At 43.6% G+C, this 25,326-nt stretch overlaps 1 protein-coding gene across 2 annotated transcripts in view; it reads right to left on the reverse strand.

Annotated features, from left to right (window-relative positions):
• The window catches only part of F13a1 (coagulation factor XIII A chain), a 160,700-nt gene that overhangs the window by 41,298 nt on the left and 94,076 nt on the right, over positions 1-25,326 (reverse strand). For both annotated transcript variants that reach the window (XM_078020501.1, XM_005327491.5), the window contains 3 exons: positions 24,843-24,981; positions 4,359-4,462; positions 2,685-2,773 (listed from right to left, as the gene is read on the reverse strand). In XM_078020501.1, coding sequence (XP_077876627.1) covers positions 2,685-2,773; positions 4,359-4,462; positions 24,843-24,981 — 332 coding nt within the window. The remainder of the gene's footprint in view (positions 1-2,684; positions 2,774-4,358; positions 4,463-24,842; positions 24,982-25,326) is intronic.

Below are 25,326 nucleotides of genomic sequence, written 5' to 3' on the forward strand. Positions count from 1 at the left end.
GCCCTGCCCTGCATGGGGTCCTCCAGCTCTGTTCACCCCCACTTCAGCCCCAGAGCTTTCCCCTCCCCCTGCCAAAGCACAACTCCACGGTGGGTGAGAGGGAAGTGATTATAACCTGCAAATCCCTATGACATTCCTAACACCCTGATTTATATTTAATAACAGCCCAAAGTGCTTGCATTAGCAGCCATTAGTCCGTTCGCCTGTGCAGGGAGGGCCTTCCCCTCTCTCCTTCGTCGCAGCCATAAAGCATAATAAAAAAATATAAAAAGAGGGTTTTGTGGATTTTAGAGAGATTTCCCATTAAGAGCTTCTCGGAGCATTGTAAACTATCGGATGGCAGCTGGGGAGGTTTGTACAAATCTTCAAATCCCAAAGTGAAATCAAACAGATAAAATTCCAAGTACAGTCAGCCTGGTCTCTGGAGACTTCTAGAAGCTGCAATGGTGGCAGGTACAGTGCCGGGAAAGCAACTCCTTTCATGGATTTCAGATCCGCGATTTTGCTGTCTGAATATTGACACTTATTTTACCACCTGCTTCATTCCCCATGCTCCATGCTGCCTCCTCCTTCCCCTGCTCTTGTCCTGTGTCTAGTGCAGGCCACTGTCATCTCTGGCAGGGAGGGGGTAACCCCACCCCCTTGGCTGGTCCCCTACCTCCAATGACAGTTCCATCCCATCCATGTGCCACAAGGCCACCAGTGCCCTGGTTCTCACTCCTCCTCAGTGAGGTCTCTCCCTGGCTTCCAAGATGAAGGACAAATCTCTCAGGACATCAGGCTTCCCAAGTGGGCTTCCTTCAGTCTTCATGGTGTGACAGCCTGGTGCCTCACTGGTACCCTGGTCTGCAGAGCGTTTAATTTTCCCTACATGGCATTAGGATGCTCCAGTCATCCCCCTCTTTCTAAAATTCCTTCCTTCCTCTTTCTAACACCTTTGCCTAAATAAGTACTAATAATCTCTCCCACGCAACCCCATGTTGCTCTGCTCCTATTTCTAGGGCTACACAGATGTCCTTTGACTTACGATAGGGTTGTGCCCCAATAAGTGCATTGTAAGTTGGAGAGATCCAAAGTTGAAAATGGATTTACTACACCTGACCTGTCAAGAGCCTCAGCTGAGCATCACGGCCTTTTCGGGTTGGTTTTATTTCTCCCTGATGGGGGCTAATCAGGAGCTGCAGCTGGTGGCTGCTTCCTAGCATCACCCAAGAGGATCCTGCCAGGAAAAGGTCCAAATTCAAACTCTGAAGCTTGGGTTTTACTGAATGTGCATGGCTTTTGCACCAACGCAAAGTTGAAAAATCACAGATGGAGCGATTGTAAGTGGGGGACCATGTGCACTTTCATGGGGTATCATCCTTGTCTGTACCTGGGTCCCCTTTCCTCAGACAGTGCCTTGTGCTCTTTGATGTTCTGCTTCATTTCCTGGGTGCAGTTTCCCAGCTAATGCACCTCTAGGCATAAATGCAGGTCCTATGCTGACTGTACTGCTCACCTGATTAGTTTCAGGGTGCCCTCGTACCACTCATGGGTGTTGGTACACTGCCCCTCCCAACCGGAATCATGCTTCCCAAGGACAGGAGCCTCTGAGTTCCACAGCACAGGGCCTGGCACACACTACTAATGACCATTTACTCCTTTTAGCGTACGCTGCCTGTAGCACTTACCAGCTTGAGCAGAAATCTTAGCATTACTATTTATTAGCTAGATGAGGGTGGAAAGGTCATTTAAAGACTCTTTCCTTCAATTTTCCTTTCTGGAGAAGGGGGATAATCTTAATGCCCATTTTAAAGGATTGCTAAGAGCATCAAAGGGTAGGCAAAGTGACTACCTAGTAAGAACTCAATGCACAGGAGAGAGTGTTCAGTGTGTTTATTGGTGCAAATATATTCCAGGGAAGTTCTGCCTCTCAGCCTTTCAAACATCCCCTCACCCCCTGGGCAGCCTCCTAGCTGAGCCTTCTTTACCTGACACCTCTTTACATTTCACTTGATCGTGGGTGCTCTCCTTGGAGCACCCTTCAATGGCTCCCTCTTCTTCTGGCCCCTACTCTGTTCTGCAATTTCAGACTCTTGACCCAAGGGTCCCATGAACCCATTAATTGGGTTGCATTTCTCGACTGGAGCAGCCCCCTTTGTACCTCCCTCTCTGTCCTCCTTATAACAAGCCTGGAGTAGCAGGATGTGGATTGCAGTGCCCAAAGACTACACTTGGTGTGTGTGTGTGTGTGTGTGTGTGTGTGTGTGTGTGTGTGTGTGTGTGTATGTGTTTTGTGTTACACAGATTGCTGGGCTGGCCTGAGACGGGAGACAAATACCCTGAAACTTCCATTCATGGACTGTCTCTACCAATCTCCCTTGAGTGATCCAGTTAGTCCTTTGATTTCTCTGGAGCCGCTGATACCAGTGAGTTTGTGGGCACAGAGAACTCAGCTAAGGTTAGGAGATTATTTGCTTTTGGTAGAAAAACAACTGAGAAACATCAAGGAAAGAAAACCCTTAAATAAGAATTTCATTTAACATTAGGATCCTGAAGGTCGGAAAGCTGTCTAACTAGCTTTGTAAACACAAAGCATACACCCTGTACCTGGGAAATGGGGACGTCACAACCTTGCGTCTTATCCTTTTGAGTGTTAAGAGGTCGGGGAGGGAAACGGTGCTTTCCTCCGGCTTTCCACTCACCTCTGCAAACACGAAGGGTGCGTCAAACTGGAAGCAGACGTGGCCGTGCTTGACGGCTTGAACCGAGGCGGGGCCACACCGGTACATGCCTGGGTCACACAGGGGAAGGTGGCATGAGTTTTTTTTTGTCTCTAATCCTGCCCACATACTGGACAGGCCATAGCACTGAGCGTGGCACTAAAGAGACCAGACCTGGGTTTTATCACTGATTTTCCCCACATACTTTCCCTGGCAAGAGAGGGCAGATGACCACTGTGTGTCATCAAAAGAGCTTCATAGGGTTCGATTCTCAGGACTACATAGAAATAAATGAAATAAAGGTCCACTGACAATTAAAAACATATTTTAAAAAAAAGAGAGAGGAACTCAACCAGAAATTGGAAGCCAGGGAAAGAACCTGGCAGCATTATTTCTGCATCTATTTTGCTACCTACAAACACAGATGCAGGTACCTTTGTATGAAGCTGTTGGCCTCCCAGGGCTTATCCCTTTTTTTTTTTTTTAATTGGATTGCAGAATCACATCGGTTACACATCTACGTTTTTACATATTGCCATACTAGTGACTGTTGTATTCTGCTGCCTTTCCTATCCTCTACTATCCCCCCTCCCCTCCCCTCCCCTCCCATCTTCTCTCTCTACCCCATCTACTGTAATTCATTTCTCTCCCTTGATTTTTTTTTTAAACTACTTCCTGGTATGCTGGGAATGTTGATTGTCTTTGGCAGTTGTGCTGTTTGTTTGTTTTGTGTTTTTGGGCAGCCTGGACCTATGTCAAGTTTAACTATAGAATTTGGACTTTAACCACACACCCTGGCCAATGCCCAAGCTGCATTCAGAAAGCCCTCGGGGTTTATGTTTACTTTTCTAACACTCTTTAAATTTTAACCATAGTTACTAAGAGATCAGCTGCCATTCTTCTTGGAAGTCTCATGATTTACAACCCAGCACAGCGGAAAGTGTTAAACTTTCTTCCTTTCAGCCAAGTCTTAGAATACAGTGCCACTATGAATAGGTACTGTTTCTGCATAAATGCATATGTATGCATTTTGCTATCTCCTATCAACACCTGAGGAAGTAGACTTAGATTATCAACCATCCCCAGTTCACTAACTTTTTTTTTTGTATGAACTTATTAAAGAGAAATGGGGGCTGAGGAACTTATGAAAATAGAGGGTCAGACACGGCTGCCACCGCTTCATAGCGTTGGCAAATTAGAAGACCAACATCCACACACCTAAGTTTTGAAAGGAATCAAGTGACATGAAAAAAAAAAAACAGGTTCTGGAAGAACAATTTAAAGACTGATCTATAATTATTTGTCAAGTTCTTTATTTCTTGTCCCACTTTATATCCGATCACCGTGGACCAGGGAAGGCTGAACTGTATTTTATAGCCTACTAAAAATGCTTACATAGTTATTTTTTTTTCCTCTTGTCTTCAAAACTGCTTATCAAAGCAAGAGTAGATGAATTATATATGTGAAGTTTTATATTCTTTTTCTGAAAGTTGTAAACTCATCAGGGTAAAGCTGACTATTGAAATGAAACCGAATCTGATTGACAGGTAGTACCTACCCTACACCTGCCCAGACCGCCCAGACCCCAAATGCCAACGTAAAAATGGAAATAAATGTCATCAGGGGAACATTTCCCAGAGGATGATGCAGCCTTACCGTCGCTGTTTTCCTGGGGGGTGCTGTCCACAGCTTGCCAGCCTCCAAATCCCACAGGAAGATCAGGCCTGGTCATCCACGCTTCGTTCCAGCAGTGGTAGTTCCTTAGAAAACACAATCGGAAGAGGTTAAACTTCACACCAGGTTTAGTGCTTCAAGAAATCCAAAAGCCTTAGGTGTGGTGGCACATGCTATAATCCCAGCTGCTCAAGAGGCTGAGGCAGGAGGATCTCAAGTTCAGAGCCAGCCTCAGCAAAAGCGAGGTGCTAAGCAACTCAGTGAGACTTTGTCTCTAAATAAAATACAAAATAGGGCTGGGGTGTGGCTCAGTGGTGGAGTGCCCCTGAGTTCAATTCCCAAAATCTACTCCCCCACCCACCTCTCCCTGCAAATAATAATGATAATAATAATAATAATAATAATAATCCCAAAGTGACCCCACACATTTGCCGGCTTCACATAATTGGAATGGACTACGTTAAATCTGCTGGGCAGATCTGCTCCTGTTGGCACCCCATGCAGGGACTTCCAGGGCTGGCTGTGGCTCTCCCTCCACTAAGACCAGCTTCAAGGTCACCCAGAGATATTTCAATCAGTGTGTTTAACAGTTTTGATCTCAACCATTTTCTTCTGCCTAACAGAACAGTTCTTGCTCTATGCTCTAGGGAAAGGGGATACACACTGAAACAGAAACACTTATCATTTGAATTTCTTGTACATAGCTTCAACTATAAAAAGCATATTCCTTTGTAGCAATTAATAAGCAATACATACTTGTATTTGCGGTCTTAGGTCATTGCCATAGAAACTATAACATCAGCTCCTGATGCTAATTCTCGACCATTCGTGGCCATTCCCATCTGGTGCTCAACGGGAAGAACAGGTTGTCAGGGTGAGTGTCTCTACCCTTTATCAAAGGTGGGCAACCCAGGAGGTAAGGGCCAGGCAAAATTCCTCAGAACTTTGCATATGACCCTTGAAGCAAGAACATGGAATAAAATGTCATTGTGAATTGTATTATTATGTCCTTGGAAAGACCTGAAATTATATGATCGCTCAGAATCAAACGAGAGCACATTAACCTCTGGGCACTTCGGAAAATGTTCATATAGTAATAACGATTTAATGATGGCGAGAGGGACTTACAGCCGTCTTTGTTTATGGCACTGATGAATTTCAGATCCAACAGCCACCATTCTGTCCCTAACTGTCCTTGCACATGGTACCATCTCTCCTGAGAGTGTAGCTCAATTCTTTCTTTTTTTGGAACCAGGAACTGAACACAAGGGTGCTTAAACCACTGAGCCACATACCCCTCCATTTTCAGTTTTTATTTTGAGACACGGTCTCACTGAGTTGCTTAAAGCCTCGCTAAATTGCTGAGGCTGCCTTGAACCTGCAATCCTCCTGCCTCAGCCTCCTGAACTGCTGGGATCAGAGGGGTGTGCCACTGTACTTGGCAAGTGTAGCTCATTTCTGATCGACTCAGTTAAGAGATACTAATTTAACTCTGCACCCACTGTGCACTGAGCAGCTTGCTGGGTGCTGGAGAGTCAGAGATGATCAGGACATAGATTCCTGCCCATAAAGAATGGAGGAATGACAAAGGTGCACCCTACTTGGGGGTGCATTGTAGGTCTGCCGGGAGGCGTAGAGCAGAGTATCTATGTACTTAGAGCAGAGCTGGGGGTGACCCGTGCCCAGGGAGGGTAACTCAAATTAAAAAAAAAAAAGAAACAATTGTTGAAGTGACGCATGCCAAGACGGACACTCACTCAAGGGTGCCACTGGTCTCAGGGAGGGACTGTCTTGGGGCCTTAGGGAAGACCTTCCAAAGTGAGAATTGTCTGAGTCCCAGAACCTAAAGGGGAATGGAGTAGACAGGTACAGGGAGTAAAGCAAAGTCGTGGAAGCATGACACTGCAACTGTGGTGTGTGGGGGGCACTGTGTGCTGGTGGTTGGAGTGTGCTGTGTGGTGGCACAGAAAAGTGACCATAATTAGGGTGGGCAGGCAGTCCCCGCAAGTAGTACACCCAACAATCCTATGTTCCAGGCGCGGCTCCAAAACCTTTGTGTCTATTAGCACATCCCATGGTCCCTGCACCGTGTGAGTTCTATTATAATTACCCCCAGTTTACCAGGAAAAGAAGCTGAAGCACAGAGAGGTGAAGAACCTTGTCTTAGGTCACGCAGCAAGTTAAGAGTAGAGCTTCCGGGTCTACGCTCTCAATCTCTGAGTAATCCAGTAGGTGAGGATACGATTGTGAGATACTCTTCTGTCAAGTTAACAGTGGTGCTTTAGATTTAGGTAATAAGAAGCCATTGGGATCATTCAAGAAGGAGAGTGAACTTTGCAAATCTGTGCTTGTGGAAGTGGATGGAGAGGCCAGAGCGGAGATGAGCTGACTCCTTCCACCCAAGGCCCTCCCACCCTGAAGTGCTGCAGTGGTCTGCCGTGGACCAAAGCTTTCAGTACAGGGATGGCTGTCACCATGGAGTGGGAGAGAGCCATCTGAAGACTGGCAGGGCTCCAGGGAGTGCGAAGGCTTTGTCAGACTAAGATCCTGAATAAAGAAGGAAGAGCAGAAGGTTTGTGCTGGGGGTGGTGGGCGAGGGTGGGTGGCCAGCTCAATGGTGGACACACTGGACGTTGCCTGCCAGTGGGAAATCCAGGAGATGTGACCCAAGAGGCACTTGTGCATATACTTGTGGCACCGGATTGAACACGGAGGAAGTCACTTGGGGTCCTTATGGATGGTGAAGGACGTGGAAAGAAGGGGTGGCGGCCGGCACATGACACAATGCAAGAAGACAGCTTTGATTATTTAGATGAGGAGAGACCTCTTGTGGAGGGGAGAACTGGGAGAGAGGCTGTGGGAATAAAGAGGCTCAGATTCCAAGAGTGCAAGAGGATGAGCCAGGAACGTTCTGCTGGGCAGGTGTAGGAAGCAAGGCAGGGTCTGTTGGGCCAGGAGAGAGGCACAGGTGGGAATGGGGTCAGTGTGGATCCCTTAGCAGGAGCAGGAGGTTGGTTGCCACCTGAGAGCCACTCTATCCCTGCTCTGAAGTGGGAGGGAAGTTGTGCATGTTAAATAATGTGTGTGCTAACCTCCCTCCAGGACAGCAAAGAGTACCCCAGCCCACAGAGGGATCCAGGGGAAAACAGCAGTAAGACATTTGCAATCCCGAGTGGACACCATCCTGCCTCCTCTACAATCTTGGGTGTTTGGATACCCAGGCTTTCTCTGTACCCCATCACATCAGATTAACAGGCTCCAGGGTGTCCTTATTTAAATTCAAGTCTCCTTGGCAAGGATAGCCCGAAATAAGATAAATATGCTTTGCACTTCAGAGATCTCAAGTAAAGACTTTCATTGAAGATATTTCTTTTCAAATGACCAGAGCTGGAGAAAAGTTTCTTTTTGCTCATTATGACATTGAATTGGTGACACGATATTTCCTTTCCAGTTTCGGTTGTGACTGAGAACGTTATCTGTGTTGAGGATCGGAGAGTTTTATAGTAGGATCAGGAACTTGCAGGCATGGGGTGGGGTGGAAGAGAAGTAACATCTCCTGCTGGGGCTGGACTTGACCAACCGGGGCCAAGCCAGTGGCTCAGCTTCCAGGCTGGTCATGAGCAGGGCAGAGGGGGCTTCCTGCACAGCTGTGAGTGCATCTTGCATTGTGCGATATTCTGTGCTTGGGGATGGCTCGGGGAAATGCCACAAGGATTTACTTTTGGCAGATCTAACTCTGTGTGTACACATGCTTGTCTAGATCCCAAGTTCTCCCATGAAAGAAGCTATCATTTACAGACATTTAAAATTTTGTTTTTGTTTGTTTTAGAACATTGACATGATTTATAGAGACACTGGTTGGAAAGGGAAAAATTATCTCTTATTATCAGATAGTTATCATTTTTGATGCAAATGTGTGAACACGTTTCTGGGGAGCTGAGATTCCATTTAGTGTCAGTCCCCTTTGGCTTGCTAAATTTTCATGCTAAATTCTTTTAGCATTAAAAAGTTGAATTGACAATGATAAAAATAATACATCATAAAAAATTCATATGTATGTATTTGTGGGACACTGACGTTTTGATGCATGCACACTCTGTGGCAGGATTACACCAAGCTAATTAATGTATCCAGCACCTCACTTACCATTTTTTTTGTGGTGAGAATATTTGAATATACTCTCAAAATTATAATAAATTTATAATTTATCACAAATTTTGAAATATATAATTTGTTTTTATTAACTATAGTCTCCTTGCTGTGCAATAGACCTAAAATACTTACTCCTCCTGTACAGATATTTCTTGATTTAATTTATTCCAGGTTAGGAAATATGTGCTGGTTCCTGAAATGCTCTCTTTTATTTTAAAATTTCGTTTCCTAGCTCCATAGTAGTCTTTCTGTTTTCATCTTGCAATTTCCACTTTTGAGGCTGGTTCGTCTTATTCACTCCCTTATCCTCAGCACTGGAAATGGACCTTCTCAAAGGAGGTGCTAAATAGAGTCATCCTCCTTAACCAAGACCCCAGTAGATGCCTCAAACCCAGGATAGTTTACCCTATCTATATACTTGGTTTATTCTTGCACACACATACCAATGATAGGGTTTCATTTATAAATTGGGCACTGTAAGAGATTAACTACAATGATGAACAGTAGAAGAGAACAATTATAAAGATATACTATAATGAAATTTGTGATAAAGAATGTGGTTATGCTTTTTCTTACCCTCTTGTCCAAGGGGGTTACTTAAATACAAGTACTGTGATACCACCACAGTTGACATGTGAGCCAAGATGACTACTAAGTGACTAACAGGCAGGTAGCATATACAATGCGGACACTCTGGACAAAGGGACGGTTCATGCCTTGAGTGTGACAAAGCAGAATGGTGTGAAGTTTCATCTTATTACTCACAATTTAAACATTATGCAATTTAAATTATGTAATTTAACATGTAGCTTAAAAACTACAAATTGTTTATTTCTGGAATTTTCCATTTAATGTTTTCAAACTATGGTTGACCACATGTAATTGAAACCATTCAAAGTGAAAACACTGATAAGTGGGGATGATTGTATTGGTTAAAAGAATTGTGAGGACATCTCTTGACAAGGTAGGTGTTATTAAATCTTTGTTTTCTTGTTTTTAAGATTCCAAGTTTTGTATTTTCTTAGAGCCTTCATTTGAAACCCAAGTTTCTATTTGAGAGTCAAATATGCAATATTCCTTTAATGTTAAAGAAATTATAAGCCTCTATACTGATCTAGTTTTCTTATTAACTCGTTTGAAGCAAGGTGTGTAGAAATTAAAATAAAGGTCCCATCTCATGGAGTGCTGTCTGATTAAAATGAAAACATTTTTTTTTTGTGAAGTGAATGATAGAGATGACAAGTGAAGACATCTCTGCTTTTTGTTACTTCCCATGTTTTGTGCTGTGACAGCTAGTAACTTTAAAACTCCTTCCAAGGATGCTAATAAATCAGTAGCATTGGTACAAAGGATCCAAGAACTTTCACCAAAGGCTTCATTAGAAAGACAGCATCAGGCACTGCTAGTGGACTCCACATGGGGTATTGCAGCTTTGCTTTGGGTTATCCTTTGATTTGATAAACCCAGTTGCTTTGAATTTTCACATGGGAATCCATCACACAAATGCAAAGACAAGTCCCTAAAAGTGTTTATCCTAGCATAATTCATAAGAAAGAAGAGTTGGGAACCACCTGATTATCCAATACATGATTCAGTATTTTGAAACCCCAAATAGAATGCTGTTTGTCCATACACAGGCAGATCTATGTTTGTTAGCCAGGAAAGATGTCCATGGCATGATCATTTATCAAAATCACACCAGAGAACTCCATATACAGTGTGTCCCTTGTATGCACTTACGTGTGGAAAGTGAGACTTAAGTGACTCTGATTACCCTTGCCCTTGTATGATTCTCTTGAGAGCAAGCAAAATCTATGAACAGGATGGAAAATCATTCCTGTGACTGCTACCTTACATGCCACGTAGGATTTGTAATTAAGGTTACTGATCTGTTGAGTTACTTAAAAGGGTGAGATTATCAGGGTGAGCCTTGCCTAATCAGATGATCCCTTTAAATCTGGTTCTACAGGTCAAAGACACAGCAGGTCAGGGATGGAAATAGCAAAGATACTCCCCTATTGGATAAAAGAAGATGGAAACTTCTATGAGTTCAATAGCTGCAAATAGCTGACTTTTCCAAAATTCGGAATGAGGTTGGAAGAGGACCCTGAGCATCAGACAGGAGAGCAGTCCCAGAGAACACTATTATCATCCCATGAACAAAAGACCCATCCAACCTGTACCCAAACCTCTGACCCACAGAAACTGATAATAATTTGTGCTGATTTAAGTTGCTAAATATGTGGTACTTTGCTATGGAGCAATAAAAAAATACATATAGCATACAAAGAGACATATAAACATTTAACAAAATGTTACAAATGTCTGAGTAGTTAGAAAGTGGATGATTCTTACTTTTTTTGCAGTGTTTGAAAACTTTATAATAAACATATATTAGTATTCATCTTAAAACATTATGAGGATTATTTTTATCAGGAGAAGTAGGGTTCAGAGTCTTCCCTCTTCCTGACTGAGGTTAGGCCCTATTCAGAGGTGCATGAGCCCATGAGATGCAGGAGAGCTGGACCCAAGCTGAGACCAACATAGGCTTTGGGGCTCTTGTGTTATGTGTTCAAAGCAAATTAAATGGTTAAGTTAAGGAAGAAGTTCTGTTCTGCCTCTAACTTGGCTCACTGTTTAAACAATCCTCTGGGTCATCTCATTTACAATCTGTCCAGGAAGGTTTCAGAGAAAAAGAGTCTTTAAAAAGAAAGAAATGTGGGCTTGTAATTTTATTTGTGTCGCTTTATAAGGGCTCAAGGGAGAGCACAAATAAGAAGGGGGAAAGCCCTGTAGGAGATATCTTGGACCAATGTCAAGTGTAAGCCAAGTCTTTGAATTCTTTAATTGCAAAAATGGAAAGGGCGAGAAGACAGGCACTTGGATATCTTGCAAATTATTTGTGTATGGGGTGGACTGACTGACTCTCTGGTTCTGCTGGATACTCCTCATACAGGAAAGGATATTGGTAACAAGGACTTCACACCTTGGGATTGTTAAACTCTGGCCATCCCAATGGCAGTGGAGAGGGCTGGGTAAGAGTTGGTGGAAGGAAATGGGAACAGTTCGGTGGAATCTGAGGCTAGCCAACCATCATTAGGCCACTTCAAAGTGGGCATGAAATCTAAGATCAAAGAAAAACTTGTCAGGAAATAAAATGAAGCTGGATGACAGAAAGGAGTTCTTAAGAGGAGAGACGCAGGCTGGAGTGCAACACTCCTTCCAAATCCATCTGAAACCAGAAAGGGGCACGTGGAAGCCCCCTGGGATCATGTCAGTCAAAGTCAGAGGTCCAATCAGGTGGACACTAGGCTGGTGGCCCCACCCCTTGAGGCTCAGCAGCTTCTGATGCCTCTCGCTGGGAACCACCTGAGCAGGTCCTGGGTAATCGGTATGAACAGCCGCCTTAGTGTGGTGCTGCTGGTGACAGAGGTGAGGGGAGGATGAGGATGCTGTTGTAGGAAATAGTTGCCCACCAAGAAAAAAGAGAAGCGAGGAAGGGGTGTATTCCTGCTCATCCTACAAAAGCAAGCGCTGCTACAGAGTTCGTTCAGAATTCATTACAAGTCCCCCTCTTCTCCCCCAGCCCTGTGTGGGGATCAAATCCATGGCCGTGCACATGCTAGGTAGGGCTACATACTCGGCCCATTTTATTTTTATTTTCAGACAGGATCCCATTAAGTTGTCTGGGCTGGCCTTGAACTTGAGATTCTCCTGCCTCGGCCTCCCAAGTAGCTAGGTTACAGACTATGGCCTTCCGCCTACCCACCATCTGCTGTGGTGCAGGGCAGGAGACATCAATGGAGGGACCTGCAGATGGGTGTGGACTTGGGGGTGCTCTGTAATTCCAACACTGTAGGGGTGATAGTCAAGGTCATTAATAACCAGCATGAATCACCACTTGGATGCTGCAGCCAATCAGAAAGGATGCCGACTTCCAAACGCTGGTTTAGTATAGTCAGGGCATACTGGTGGGGTGACAGCCATGGTGTGCTCAATCACATGTACCCTAAAATAGTACCTAACAGTTTCCATGCAGTATTCCCCTGGGAGAGTCTTTCCTCAGTCCTGAGAGTACAGCTGCTCAACTCTCTGGTACCAGAAAAATTGAAATTTTGCATAAACATACAGAGAAACAACAACAACAAAACCCACAAACAAAAGAAAAACTAACAAACAAACAAAACCCCTCAGAAATGCTCAAGAACGTAAATGCTACCCATTCACATGAGCCATGTTTGTCATGGTTGGTGAGCAGAAGGCCCTGTCTGAGCCCAGGTGGGTCCCCTTTGCTGGCCTCACTTTGAAAACGAGACCCCCCATTCATGTTACCACTTTCCTCTGGTATAACAAGCCAGGAATTGATACTCTGACTGAAAATGAAGACAAGATTGGATTTCGAGGGCATTCGTATAACTCTAAGGTATGAAGCACTTTACCCAACAAATTCTGATGGAGGTTTTCCTTCAGAAAGGAGAGAGAGTGTTCTTTTTTTTTTAAATTCAGCTAACAGATTCAATAGGTATAAAACTCACTGTTTTGCATTATAAATGTGTTTATGAATATAATAATCTAAAGCTGATGACTCTTATTTTTATGAAGATTTTAAGATGTCTTATTAGCAAAACAAATTAGCCTAGGTGGTGCATATTTTATTAGTTTCTAATTGTTTTAGTAACCTTCAAATGATATATATGATGATGGTTCTCCTTTGGCAGAATTTATGATTAACTAGAAATGACTTTTTTTAACTATGAAAATATCAGTATTTTCTGTGTGACTTACTAGATGATTCTCAGTTTCTTTCCTTTCTGCCTAATTTCCTAAGAAGTGCTTGTACTGACCTCTAACTTCTTCTCACCTGAACTCCCTCCTTGTCCACTCTCAAGTGGACTTGAGCAGAATAAGGGTCACAGACACTCTGAAGACATTCTGGCAGGTAAAGGAAGGTAGGTGGACAATGGAAACAGGAGAAATGTCTTGTGTCGAAAGTTTCAACCTTCAAAGAATGATGCTCCTTTTTGGATTTTGTTTTTTAAATTGTAATATCCCTATATTTTACAAAATGAAAGCTTTGATAATCCACACATAATTCCTAAAGGATCAATATAATATCCCATGATATATAGGAAAAACAGAGAAATAAAAGTATGTGTGTGGTCATGTGCTATATATTGCTGTTCTGGTCAATGATGGGCTTTATGTATCATGGTGATGACATAAGATTGTAATGAGACAGAAAAATTCCTATCGCTTAGTGATGGTAACACTATCCTAGTACCTCAGGGTAATGCATTTCTCATGTGTTTGTGTAATGCTGGCACAAACAGACTTGTGGTGCTGCCAGTCTTACAGTATAGCACATATAATTATGTACAGGACATAATACTTGATAATAAGCAACAATGTTGCTAATTCATGTATTCACTATATAGTACTATACGTTTGATCATTATTTTAGACTGTATTTCTACTTATAAACAATAGGTCAAATTTGGAAAAGTGAGGGAGTAAGGTGTCCAAGGGGAACTTTGAAAACTCTAGCATATTCCTGAGAGTCTAGATGACCACACACATGTTCAGGGTGATAAGCATACCCAGGAAGACCCAAGAAGGTCCCCATCTTTTATCTCTGGTTGACCTTGAGACTCAGTTCCAACAGGAAGTGAAGGGTACTGCAGAATCACAAACTGCCGGCTGGGGCATTGCTTTTCCTACCACACATATAGGAGCTCCACCGCTAAGATTGGGGCTGAAGTTACCTAAGGAAATTTCTGTGCAATTGTTATCTGACCACACAGGTTACTCAGCCTAGACTTTAATGGCCATAAATGACAAAAAATACAGACTTTATAGAATTAGTTCAGGAAGGTCACCAAGTAAACCTATAGCAGCAGCATCCCAAACAACAAATATCAATAACAAACTGGGGGCAGGAAATCTTATTTTAAGGTTTGCCACATTATATAATCTAAAATGTCCAGTTTTCAACAAAAATTATAAGGCATGCTAGGGCGTGTGTGCGCGCGTGTGCACGTGCGCGCGTACACACACACACACACACACACACACACACATACCACACACTGGGAAAGTATATCCCATATACAGAAAAGAAAAAGCAGTCAAGATAAATTGTGACTAAGGAAGCCAAAATGTTGGTGGTACTAGACAAAGATTTTAAACCAACTATGATATACATGTCCAAAGAACTAAGGGAAGAGTTATGGCTTGTATGTGAGGTGTTCCCCAAAGCTCACATATGAGACAATGCAAGAAGGTTACAAGATCCTTAACCCAATCAGTGAGTTAATCACGTGATGGGATTAATTGGGTGGTAACTGAAGGCAGGTGGGGTGTGGCTGGAGTTGATAGGAATTGGGGCATGGGCTTGGGGTACATATTTGTGTCTGACAAATAGAGATCTATCTCTCTCTCTGCTTCCTGATCATCATGTGAGCTGCTTCCCTCTGCCACACTTTTCTGCCATGATGTTCTGCCTTATTCAAGCCCTGAGGAATGAGCAGGCTGTCCAAGGACCGAGACCTCTGAAACCACAAGCCCTCAAATAAACCCTACCTCCTTTACAATTGTTCTTGTTGGGTCTTTTAGTCACAGCAGCACAAAAACTGAATAAAACAGGAAGCCACCAGAATGATGCCACACCAAACACAGAATATTGGTGAAAAATAGATATTCTCAAAAGAACCTAACCAGAAATTATGGAGCTGAAATGTACAATATCTGAAATAATAAAAAAAATCACTCGAGGGTTTCAATAAACTTGAGCAGGCAGAAAGGAAGAAGAGTCAGTGAACTTTAAGGGAAGTCAACTGAAATAATCTAGTCTGAAAACCAGAAGGAAAAATGAAGATAAATGAACCAATCCCCAGAGATACATGAGATATAGTGAGTGTACCCATATACTCATAGTGAGAGTCCCAGAAAGAGAGAACATCAAGGCGCAGAAAGAGGAACATTTAAAAAAAATAATTGGTAGGAACTTTCTAAATTCAATGTAAGGCATTATTATATACCTCAAAGGAGTTCAGAAACTCTAAGTAGGATAAACTCAGATTTTTCACCTAGACACAGCGGAGCCAAAATGCTGAAGGGTGGAGAGCACGTGGGAAGTGTCCCACTCCTGCCGCATCATCAATAAGATGACTTCAGTCTCTCTTATTCTCCTCTTTCTTTACTTCTCTTTTTACTTCACACTATGTATATGAAAGTGGACTCAGAATTGATCCAAGGCCAAGATGTAAGATCTAAAACTGGAAAACTCTTAGAAGAAAACAGAGGAACAAATCTTTTCAACCTTGGAGTAGGTGATAGTTTCTTATCTATAACACCCAAAGTATAAGCAACCGAAGAAAAAGTAGAAAAATTGGATTTGACAAAAAAGTAAAATCTTCAGTGCTTTAGAAGACACCAAAGAAAGTGGAAAGAGAGTCCACAAATAAGAGAAAATATTTATACATCACATACAGACTTGTATCCAGAATATGTAAAGAACAGTTAAAATACAGCAAGACATATATAACCCAATTTTATAATGGGACATAGACTTGAATAGCCATTTTGCCAAAGAGGTTATACAAATGGCTAACAACAAAAACAGAAAAAGACATCCCATATCATTAGTCATTAGGGAGATGCAAATTAAACCCACAATGAAATTTCACCTCATCTCCAGGCTAAGATGAGGGGAAATAAAAGTGTTATCAAGAATGTAAAGTTGGAAATGTACTTTTTGAGGATGTAAAATAGTGTAGCTGTTTTGGACACCAAATTCTTAGTTCTTCCAAAAGTTAAACACAGAGTTACCATACGACCAAGCAGTTCTACCTCGATGTGCATCCCAGAGAACCGAAAACATATGTTCACATAAAAACTTTTGCCTGACTGTTCGTAGCAGCGTCATTCGTAAGAGGCAAGAGGCAGAAACAATCCAAAAGTATCACAGAAAAAGGCATAAACAGAATGCGGCTTATTCTTATAATGAAATATCATCCACCAATAAAAGGGAGTGAAGTACTGACACATCGTATAACGCGAATGAGCCACATAAACGTGCTAAGTGAAAGAAGCTGGACACACAGGTCACAGGTGTATGAGTCCATCCATATGGAATGTTCATGACCCGCAAATCCATGGAGAAAGAAAGTAGGACAGTGATTGTCCTGGGTTGTGACGATGGGGACTACTGCTCATAGTTATGAAGTTACTTTTGGGGGTGATTAAATATTTTGGAATTAGATATGAGGGCTGCACATCACTGTAAAGATATTAAAAACTCCTGAATCTGGCACTTCAAAAGGGTCAGTTTTGCAGTATATGAGTTGCTTTTCAATAAGGATATGTATTAAAAAAAAAAAAGAATGGGCTCAGGATCAGCCCTTGGGTTTGTAATGCAGTTTCTGTCCCTTCCTGGCTGGGACTTTGGTTAAGTTCAGTGTCTCGGTTGCCTCTTCTACAAATGAGAACAATAAATAGAAATTACCTGAAAAGCCTGTTAAAAAGAATAAATGAATTGGGAATGACACCACTGATATCAGGGCCTGATGCAGAGAAAGAAATCCACATGCACGAGCTATTTTTACGCTTTGAAGATGGCAAATAACTTTTAAAATTCTTTTTTAAGATACTGGTGTGCATCCAGTGTATATTCCTAGTTCTCAAGTGATAGATCTCATGGTCTAGCTCCTGGTTGATTTTCTTAAGAAAATGAGTTGATCAAAAATATTTTAGCAAGATAATGTTTGGAAACAAACATCTTTGATTGCCATTCAGAATTAGTAGCTCTGATGGGTTGTTGGATGATTTTACAAATCCTCAAGCATCTTTGAGCAGTTAGGGATGTACTTAACATTTTTCTTCTATACTATTTCATTTGGAATTAGTTTTCAGATCATTCTACTTTTCACAGAGAGTGATTAAAACAAGCTAATTTAACAATATTAAAAGTCCAACTAGTTGAAATATGCAGAGTATCTCGACTAAAATCAACATGGAACAGTCTAAATTTTAAAAATGTACCTACCCTGTATAGACCGTGGTTGGCATTGCCTTGCACATCAGAACTGCAGGAGAGCTAGCTCCCAGGTGTGAACGCTGGTTAATTTCTGCCCTGTCACTTGCTTTGGAAGTGCTTTGCTTAAAGATTAATACTAACCATTGCAGCACGGGTTTGTACATTTGGAACTAAAAACAAAACGATAACAGTGGTAATCTTTCCAACAATTATTGAAGGAGGTTTTCTCTCCTCTTTTTATTTTAGAATCAGATGTACTGAGGCTAGTCAACAAACAAATTATAAAAATCTACTGTGTTGCCTTTAATTCTTGCTTCTTTTCTTCGAGGGGAGCTGATGTGAAGCCAGGCTGCAAAGCAACACCTACATGTGAGTGAGCCTGGTCTCATGAGCAGGTGTTCATTCAAGGCAAATGGCAGAAACTGGAGGAAAGGTCTGGCTGGAAGGACAGTGAAATTTATTTTTAAAATTTGTGGGGGAGGGGGCTGAGAAGGAGCCTATAGCTTATTAAGACCAAAGTCTTACATTTGTATATGAGAAAATTAAAACCCAGAGAAGTTGAGCAACTAGCCTAAGATCACTAAGCTAATTAGGTGCAGCCTTGAAAAATGAGAGAGAGAGAGAGAGAGAGAGAGAGAGAGAGAGAGAGAGAGAGAGAGAGAGAGATGAAAAAACTTAAAAGAGTTGTTTAACTTTATCATTTTTCCACGAAAGCCTGAGGAAATACAAAATAAAATGTTTGATTCCTTTCTGTTTGGATCACTGACTCATTCTTAGATTGTTGCAATTTTGAGCTGAAACTGATAAATACAAATTAGCTATTTCATGATTATTTAAAAAATTAAATCCAAAGGACACTTTAACCAGATCTACTTAATTACAAATGAAGAAAACAATGCAGGAAATAAAGACATCTTAATTCTTTAAACACTCACAATGATTTTTTGTGGGGGTTAAGTACCAGGATTGAACCCAGGGGTGCTTAACCACTGAGCCACATCCAGAGCCCTTTTTATTTTTAATTTTGAGACAGGGTCCTGCAAAACTGCTTAGGGCCTTGCTAAGTTGCTGAGGCCAGCTTTGAACTTGCAATCCTCCTGCCTCAGCCTCCGGAGCCACTGGGGTTATGGGTGTGCACACCACGCCCAGCTTTTTGCAGGGTTATTTAATACAACATAAGATGTGCAACCCTCTAACTTGAGCTGTCCTGGCCATCTGCCAATCGGCCAGGTAGCTGGACTTTGAGAAGCAGATGGGGTCAGCTGGTGGGCCTTAGGGTCCACACATGTGCTCAGCATCGTTCTTCTTGTCGCTTGGCAAGGACAGAGCTGCTTCCAGCCACCTCATGTGGAATTCTATGTTCCTGAGAGTCCTACAGAGGCTCCTGGACTTACAGCGGGATCATGTCTAGATAAACCCACTGGGAGTTGAAAATATCCTAAGGGGAAAATACAGTGAATCCACCGAACCTACGGAGCTTACTAAGTTAATAACACAGCACACTGTAGAGCATTGTGGGTTCCCCTACGGACCGTGGGGCTGATGGGGAGCTGTGACTCGCTGCTATTGGCCGGCAGCTCTAGAGAGGATCAGACCATATGTCACGAGTTCTGCAAAAGATCCAGATTCATAATCTGAAGTGTGGTTTCCATTGAATGCATAGGACGCTCACACCATCGTAATGTTGAAGACCCCCAGTGGAGCCATCTACATTGGAGACCTACTGTACGCTGGTCATGTGATCCGCATGAAAGGGGCACAGGGGGGCGGGGCTTCCAATCTGGGCAGGTAGGAGCCAGAAGGTCAGTGGGAAGGGAAGCTGTCGATTCCAAGAGGGACTCTGGAAACCTGTTGATTGTTGGACCCTCTGAACCTAAGAGAAAGAGGCCTGGGTTTGCCTTAAGGAGGTGAGAACCCAAACTGGTGGGAAGGAAGAGAGCAGCAACCCATCTCCAGCCCCAGACAGTTATAACTGCATCTGCTCCTTCTGGGTGCACAGCCCGGGGGCCTTTGCCTCTCCAGGTGAAGTAAAGAGAGAGGGCTTCTTGCTGTTTTTGAAGACAAAGCTGCAGAGGCCGGATCGTGGAGGGAGAATGAGTTCTGCACTCCCAACCACAGCCGGCACACAGGATGACGCTGGACGAAATCTGGTTTCTGCCTGCCGGGTCCTTGAGCAGATTGGTGTTTGCTTGTTCCATTTTACCCTTAGACTTTTACTGATGCACCCTGGGTTTCATCTGTGGGCCAAGGGTGCTTCCAGCATGTTCCGTCTTTGAAAAGCATAGCCAGAAGGTGGCAGGGGGATAATGGCTTTGACTCCAGGTCCTTTTCCCATGGGGACAGCCTTATTTCTCCAGGCCTTAGGATGGAAATCTTTTCCCAGGTCTCCCTGATTGCCAATTCACAAAATAACCCTCCTTATATTTTTAATAGAGTGTTCTCTATGTGGTTGTCTCCCCATGAACCCCGGATAGAGCTTCTCCAGGGCAATGACCCTGATTAACTTCTCTCTGAATTCTTGGCATCCGGGGCTTGGATCGGGAATGCCCAATCAGGGTTCGTTGGGTGATGAAATGATATCCATTCAGTTTAGTGGGCATTACAAAACCTCCCGACCAATACCATTCATTCAGGGTGTGCTCTATGCCCTGTGCACTGTTACATGCTGGCAAAATCAACCAACCTGAGACAGCTCAGATAATGCTCCCCTGATGTGGGTTGCATTCCGGTGGGGAGAAGCCATGACGAGGGCACGATTTTCCACCCTGAATCATCAAATCAGGCCACGCTCACCTCAGCCAAAGGCCACAGGGCAATGCTCTCGCTGAGAAGGAACATAGCTTTGCACTGCAACACCTTCCGTGACCCTAATAAATGCCACCATCCCTGTCTTTTAAAAACTGTTTCCATTTCCACTGTGACCTTCCTAGGATGAGCTGATCAAACTGAGCTCTTCCAAGGTGAAGTGACAATGTCACTGTCCTCGTGTCCATCTGCATGAGCCCTGACTCTCTCTTCTCCCTGTTCACCGTTTGGACTGCAGAGAAGCATTAGGCGAGCATCTTCATTAAACTGTCCGCGGTGATTCACAGACGCCTCCCCCAGAGGTCACACATAATTCAGAACCCATCAGCGTGTGGGGACAGGCAGCTTAGATTGCTCCTTGCAGGATATGTTCCTGGGCGTTTGCCCACTTGAAAATTCATGGGCCACCCTGGGGGCCAGTTACACTGCCCAGCTGTGCCCTTGCAAGGTTCTTCAGCCCCCCAGCCTGCCCTGAACAGCGACGGAGCTGTTCCCTCTATTGTCAGTGACAGAATCTCCACTCGGCAGAATTGTAGTCCCTGTGGGATGAGGGCATTCCCACCCACAGGGACCTGAGGTGGAAAGCCAGGAAGTAGGACAATCAGCTGTCTGTCCTCTTCAGACAGCCTGCGATCATAAGTCAGAGCTGGGGATGGAATCCAAACTTTGTCCCTTGACTTTGGAGTGTAGAGCGATAACATGCCCTCTCATATTCCTGAGGGCGCTCTCTCTCTCTCTCTCTCTCTGTCTCTCTGAAACTTCCTGCTGGCTTATTTCTATTTGGGGCACCCTAAGGCTTGGCTGAGTTCTGGGAAGAGGACCACTTGGGTCACCCAGACCCAAGTGGATAAATTAATTCATCACAAACTGTGGACCATGGCGGGGGGCAACGGCGGAAGAGCTCTTGAAGCATGAGGGGGACACAGAGAGAGGGACAGAGAGATCATTCCCATGGTTTCTTTTACACAGAGAGAAGAGGGGCAGGCCGGAGAGCAGGGCCACACACAAACTAGGAGGGTTGCTGCAGTGTGGCCTGTTGAAGGAGGGAAGTCCAGGCACCTTGGGGGAGGCCAACTGCCCCTCCACCCTTGCTGGGAAATTCACGGAGCTGCATGTCGCCCATCGACATGACGCTGATCTCCAGGTGGTCAGCTGACGCCCAGCAAATCACCCCCACCTGCAGCATGGCCCCAAAGCTTTGCCTCCTCTGTCATCTGCCAGCCCTGTGGCTCAGGAAACCCCTCCTCACCAGTGGCTGACACTAATCTGCCACTGTGGCAGCTACAGGTTGAGTTGACTGTGTCTCAAGTGGTTGGAACCAGAAGTGCTTTGGGATGCTGTCAGATGCTGGAGGATCTGCACACACATAGTGAGATATCTTGGAGCCGGGACCCGGGTCTAAACACAGAATTAATTTATGTTTCATGCACCGCTTAAGACATATAATGTGAAGGTAATTTTATGACATGTTTTTAGTGCACCTGGGCTTTGACTATGACCCCCTTTCGGAAAACCAAATTCGGGCTTTTCCACTCAAGTATCAGGTTGTGCTCAAAAAGTTTTGGGTTTGGGAATATTTCCAATTTTGGGATTAGTGATCCATGTATTTCATCAGGATAACCTCAAATAATTGTTTTAGCCACCCCATTAGGAATCAGTAACTGCTAATATTATCCTCCTTCTACTGACAAGAAAATGGAAGTTCAGAGAGGTGAAATTATTTTCTCAAAGCCACACAGCAGGTAACAGTTCTTGATCTATTAACAGTGTTTGACTAGAGCTTGCCCTGCGGATGTGGCTGTGATGACTATGCCCTGGTTGGTATGTCCAGGGAGAGCCCCTACTAGCCTCCTCCATGGTCATACTCTTGGCTTCCTGGAATGCTTATAGCTCCTAACATGCACCAGTGTTTGTAAGGGGAAGATACACATTTCGATGTTTGTTGTTTATTTTTGGTACCAGGATCGAACCCAGGGGTACTTAATCAATTAGCCACATCCCCTACCCTTTTTTATATTTTATTTAGAGACAGGGCCTTGCTAAGTTGCTGAGGCTGACTTTGAACTCATGATCCTCCTGCCTCAGCCTCCCAAGCTACTGGGATTTCAGGTATGTGCCCCTGTGCCTGGCTCTGCTCCTTTAAAAAAAAAAAAAAAACTATCCCCAAAGTGTCATTTCAGGACACTGGGCCACCCCTCTTCTTTGGACTACAAGGTACTTGGGGTGATGGCAACATATTGCCTTCAAGAAATCCCAGCTGTGCCACTAATAAAGGAGGCAATCATAACAGCGAACATTCATTAGGCACCTGTTATACTCGTCCTGTGCTGAGTGATACTGGGAATTTTCTCATCTTCACTTTAGAGGAGGAAAGAGACAGAGAGGTCATTCTTTTCTCAAGGTCACACAGCTGCTCAGTGGCAGAGCCAGGCCACTGACTAAGCCCTCTAATCCCTGGGTGTGTCCTGAGCTGTCTTAGCATAAACCATCGGTGGTAAGATGCTCCGTCATCATTGGGCAAAACCTCACCATGAGCCAAGCGAGGCGGGTAAGGATGAGGACCCCAGGGTGTGCAGCCGAGGGCGGCCCAGAGTCCCAGGTCAGGGGGCACAGACCCAAGGGCTGGGCTACTTGAGGGCAGCACTGGAGAAGCAAAGGGAAGGATGTTAGGGACAGAGAATAGAATTTGGAGCAGGCAATTGAAAGAGAAAAGAGTTACTAAGACCAAATCTCTTGGTTTTAAATTCCGTATCTGTTCTGTTCAGGGGCGACCTGGGTTATTTGGTGGGGGGCCCCCTGGGGACTTATAATGAAGGTGTTTGGATCAAGGAGCAAAAAAGAAATAGCTTGGAATTGAAGTTGCCTGCAAAGGCAGTGTGTGTGTGTGTGTGTGTGTGTGTGTGTAAGAGATACAGAACAGAGCAGGCCCAATAATTCTCATTTTGCCATTTTCAAGTGTCACAGTGGGCTTTGGGAGCAGCTATTTTGGTCTGTTTCTGTCGTTCCAAATCCACACAGGGCCGCTGTACCATAATTCCACGGCTTCAGTGGTTCTTTAAATTGCTTTTCCATTTGCAGAGGTGGCCCTTTGTCTTGCCCGCACTCTCCAGCTTACCACGGCTCAGCTCATTCCCTTCAAATGAACTGAGCTATTTTTTTTTCATTCCTAGTAGCGTCTTTGCTACTAGTTCAGCGATTTCCTTCTTTCAACATTCTCCAATGAGCATTTATGGGTCTTGGCGAGTTAATACAGCTCCTGGAACTGTGATCCATTCCTGCAGCATGGGCTCTCCTAACTTTTAATTTCTCTTAAAATGAGCTTTTAGCTTCCTACCATCCCCATTTGGATGCTTTTTTTTTTTTTTTTTTTTTTTTTTTTTTACAACTGACAGTGTCTTAACTTTATTACTTATAAAGAACAACTGCAGGAGACACATTTTTGGCTGGAAATTCCACGTAGCTCCATGCCTGGCAACAGCTGAAGTTGTGTCTCAATTTCCTGCCATAGAGACTTTCCTAAATATCCTGACAATTTGGATTCTCAGGATGTTTCTCGTCCTTCCAGTGTACTGATTTGGACGGAGGGGGTCCCAAAGAAAAATGAGATTTCTTTGGGATTTTTCACTGCTTCTGGTAGAACCAGCAGTTAAGGCAGCCATTCAGGGTAGTAAAGGGGCCCTGTGGTTAGCTTTGCAGCCATTTCTATCTCTAGGTGAAAGAAAGGTGAGAATACAATCAAGGTGAACCTCATCTTTATCATCAAAGAATGACCCTAGTTTGCAGAGGTAAAAATTAGGTTGTGGTTAAAGGTCGGAGGCACGCACTTGGAGTTTATTCCCTGCTTGTCAGGGGTGTGACCCTGAGCCACGGCTCTGGGCCTCACTTTCCTCATCTGTAAATAGGGATATTAACAAAATCCACCTAAAACCACAAGAATGGGATTCTAATTAGAAGAAGTTATACTCCATGTATGTACAATATGTCCAAATATACTCTACTGTCATGCATATCTAAAAACAACAACAACAGCAGCAACACAAAAAGAATTAGAAAAGATCATACACCCACCAACACTGGTATGCAGTAAGGGCTTAGTAAATGTTTGCTATATTACTCTTGGGACGCTCCAGAAGAGAACTCTCTACTCCAACCCCTCATTATCATCCACCATATTCATGTTCTAATATGGAGAGGAATCAGCTCAGGCACATGTAGGAGCTAAAGCTGTGGCCTTTTTAGTTGGGCGCCATGATAATGCATGATTAATTTATTGCTAGGAACCAACTCAAACTGTCTGTTCAGTCACTTTTCTAATTTATAAGCTACAAAAAAAATTCGACAATCAGACATTTCTGCCTAGGGTATTGAATAATTCTTAAAATAGAAGAGAAAGAAACGTTAGAGTCTGTCTTGTGGTAAGCGTGTAATGTCACTCTAATTTGATAACAGACAAAGTCCTTGTAAATCGAACTCACCACACTGAATCCTTGGTGAGTTTGTTACTGACGCTCCCGTCTTCTTCCAGGAAGATGTCCATCTGCAAATTGGCATCATTATCGTGGGCCGAGAAATAGTTGGTGATGACTCTTGCTGGAATTCCAAGACATCGCAAAACTACAAGGAAAGAGCCGTAGCCAGACAGATCACCAGTCTTTAAAGAATGCATAGCAGAAGGTCCTTCTGCACCTGAGACTTTCTCAAAATAAAACTTCTTTGGACACGTTCTCAAATGTTCCACACTGAAGAAAAGTGATGTGTCCAACCCTCCTGGGGACCCCAGAGAGACATCTCATTGTGTGATGCTTTAGAATTTTAGTGGGTTATTAAATGAAGCCCACTAGCATGCAATTCCAACAACAAGGTTCTGATAGTTCATATTTACTTAGTTAATGGTTCCTTGTTTCTGGAAATAATATAATAATTTAAGAAAACCACAGCCAATGGGAAGTTGGGAATTTA

This window comes from Ictidomys tridecemlineatus, chromosome 8 (genome assembly GCF_052094955.1).
Source record: "Ictidomys tridecemlineatus isolate mIctTri1 chromosome 8, mIctTri1.hap1, whole genome shotgun sequence".
Classification (NCBI taxonomy): Eukaryota; Metazoa; Chordata; class Mammalia; order Rodentia; family Sciuridae; genus Ictidomys; species Ictidomys tridecemlineatus.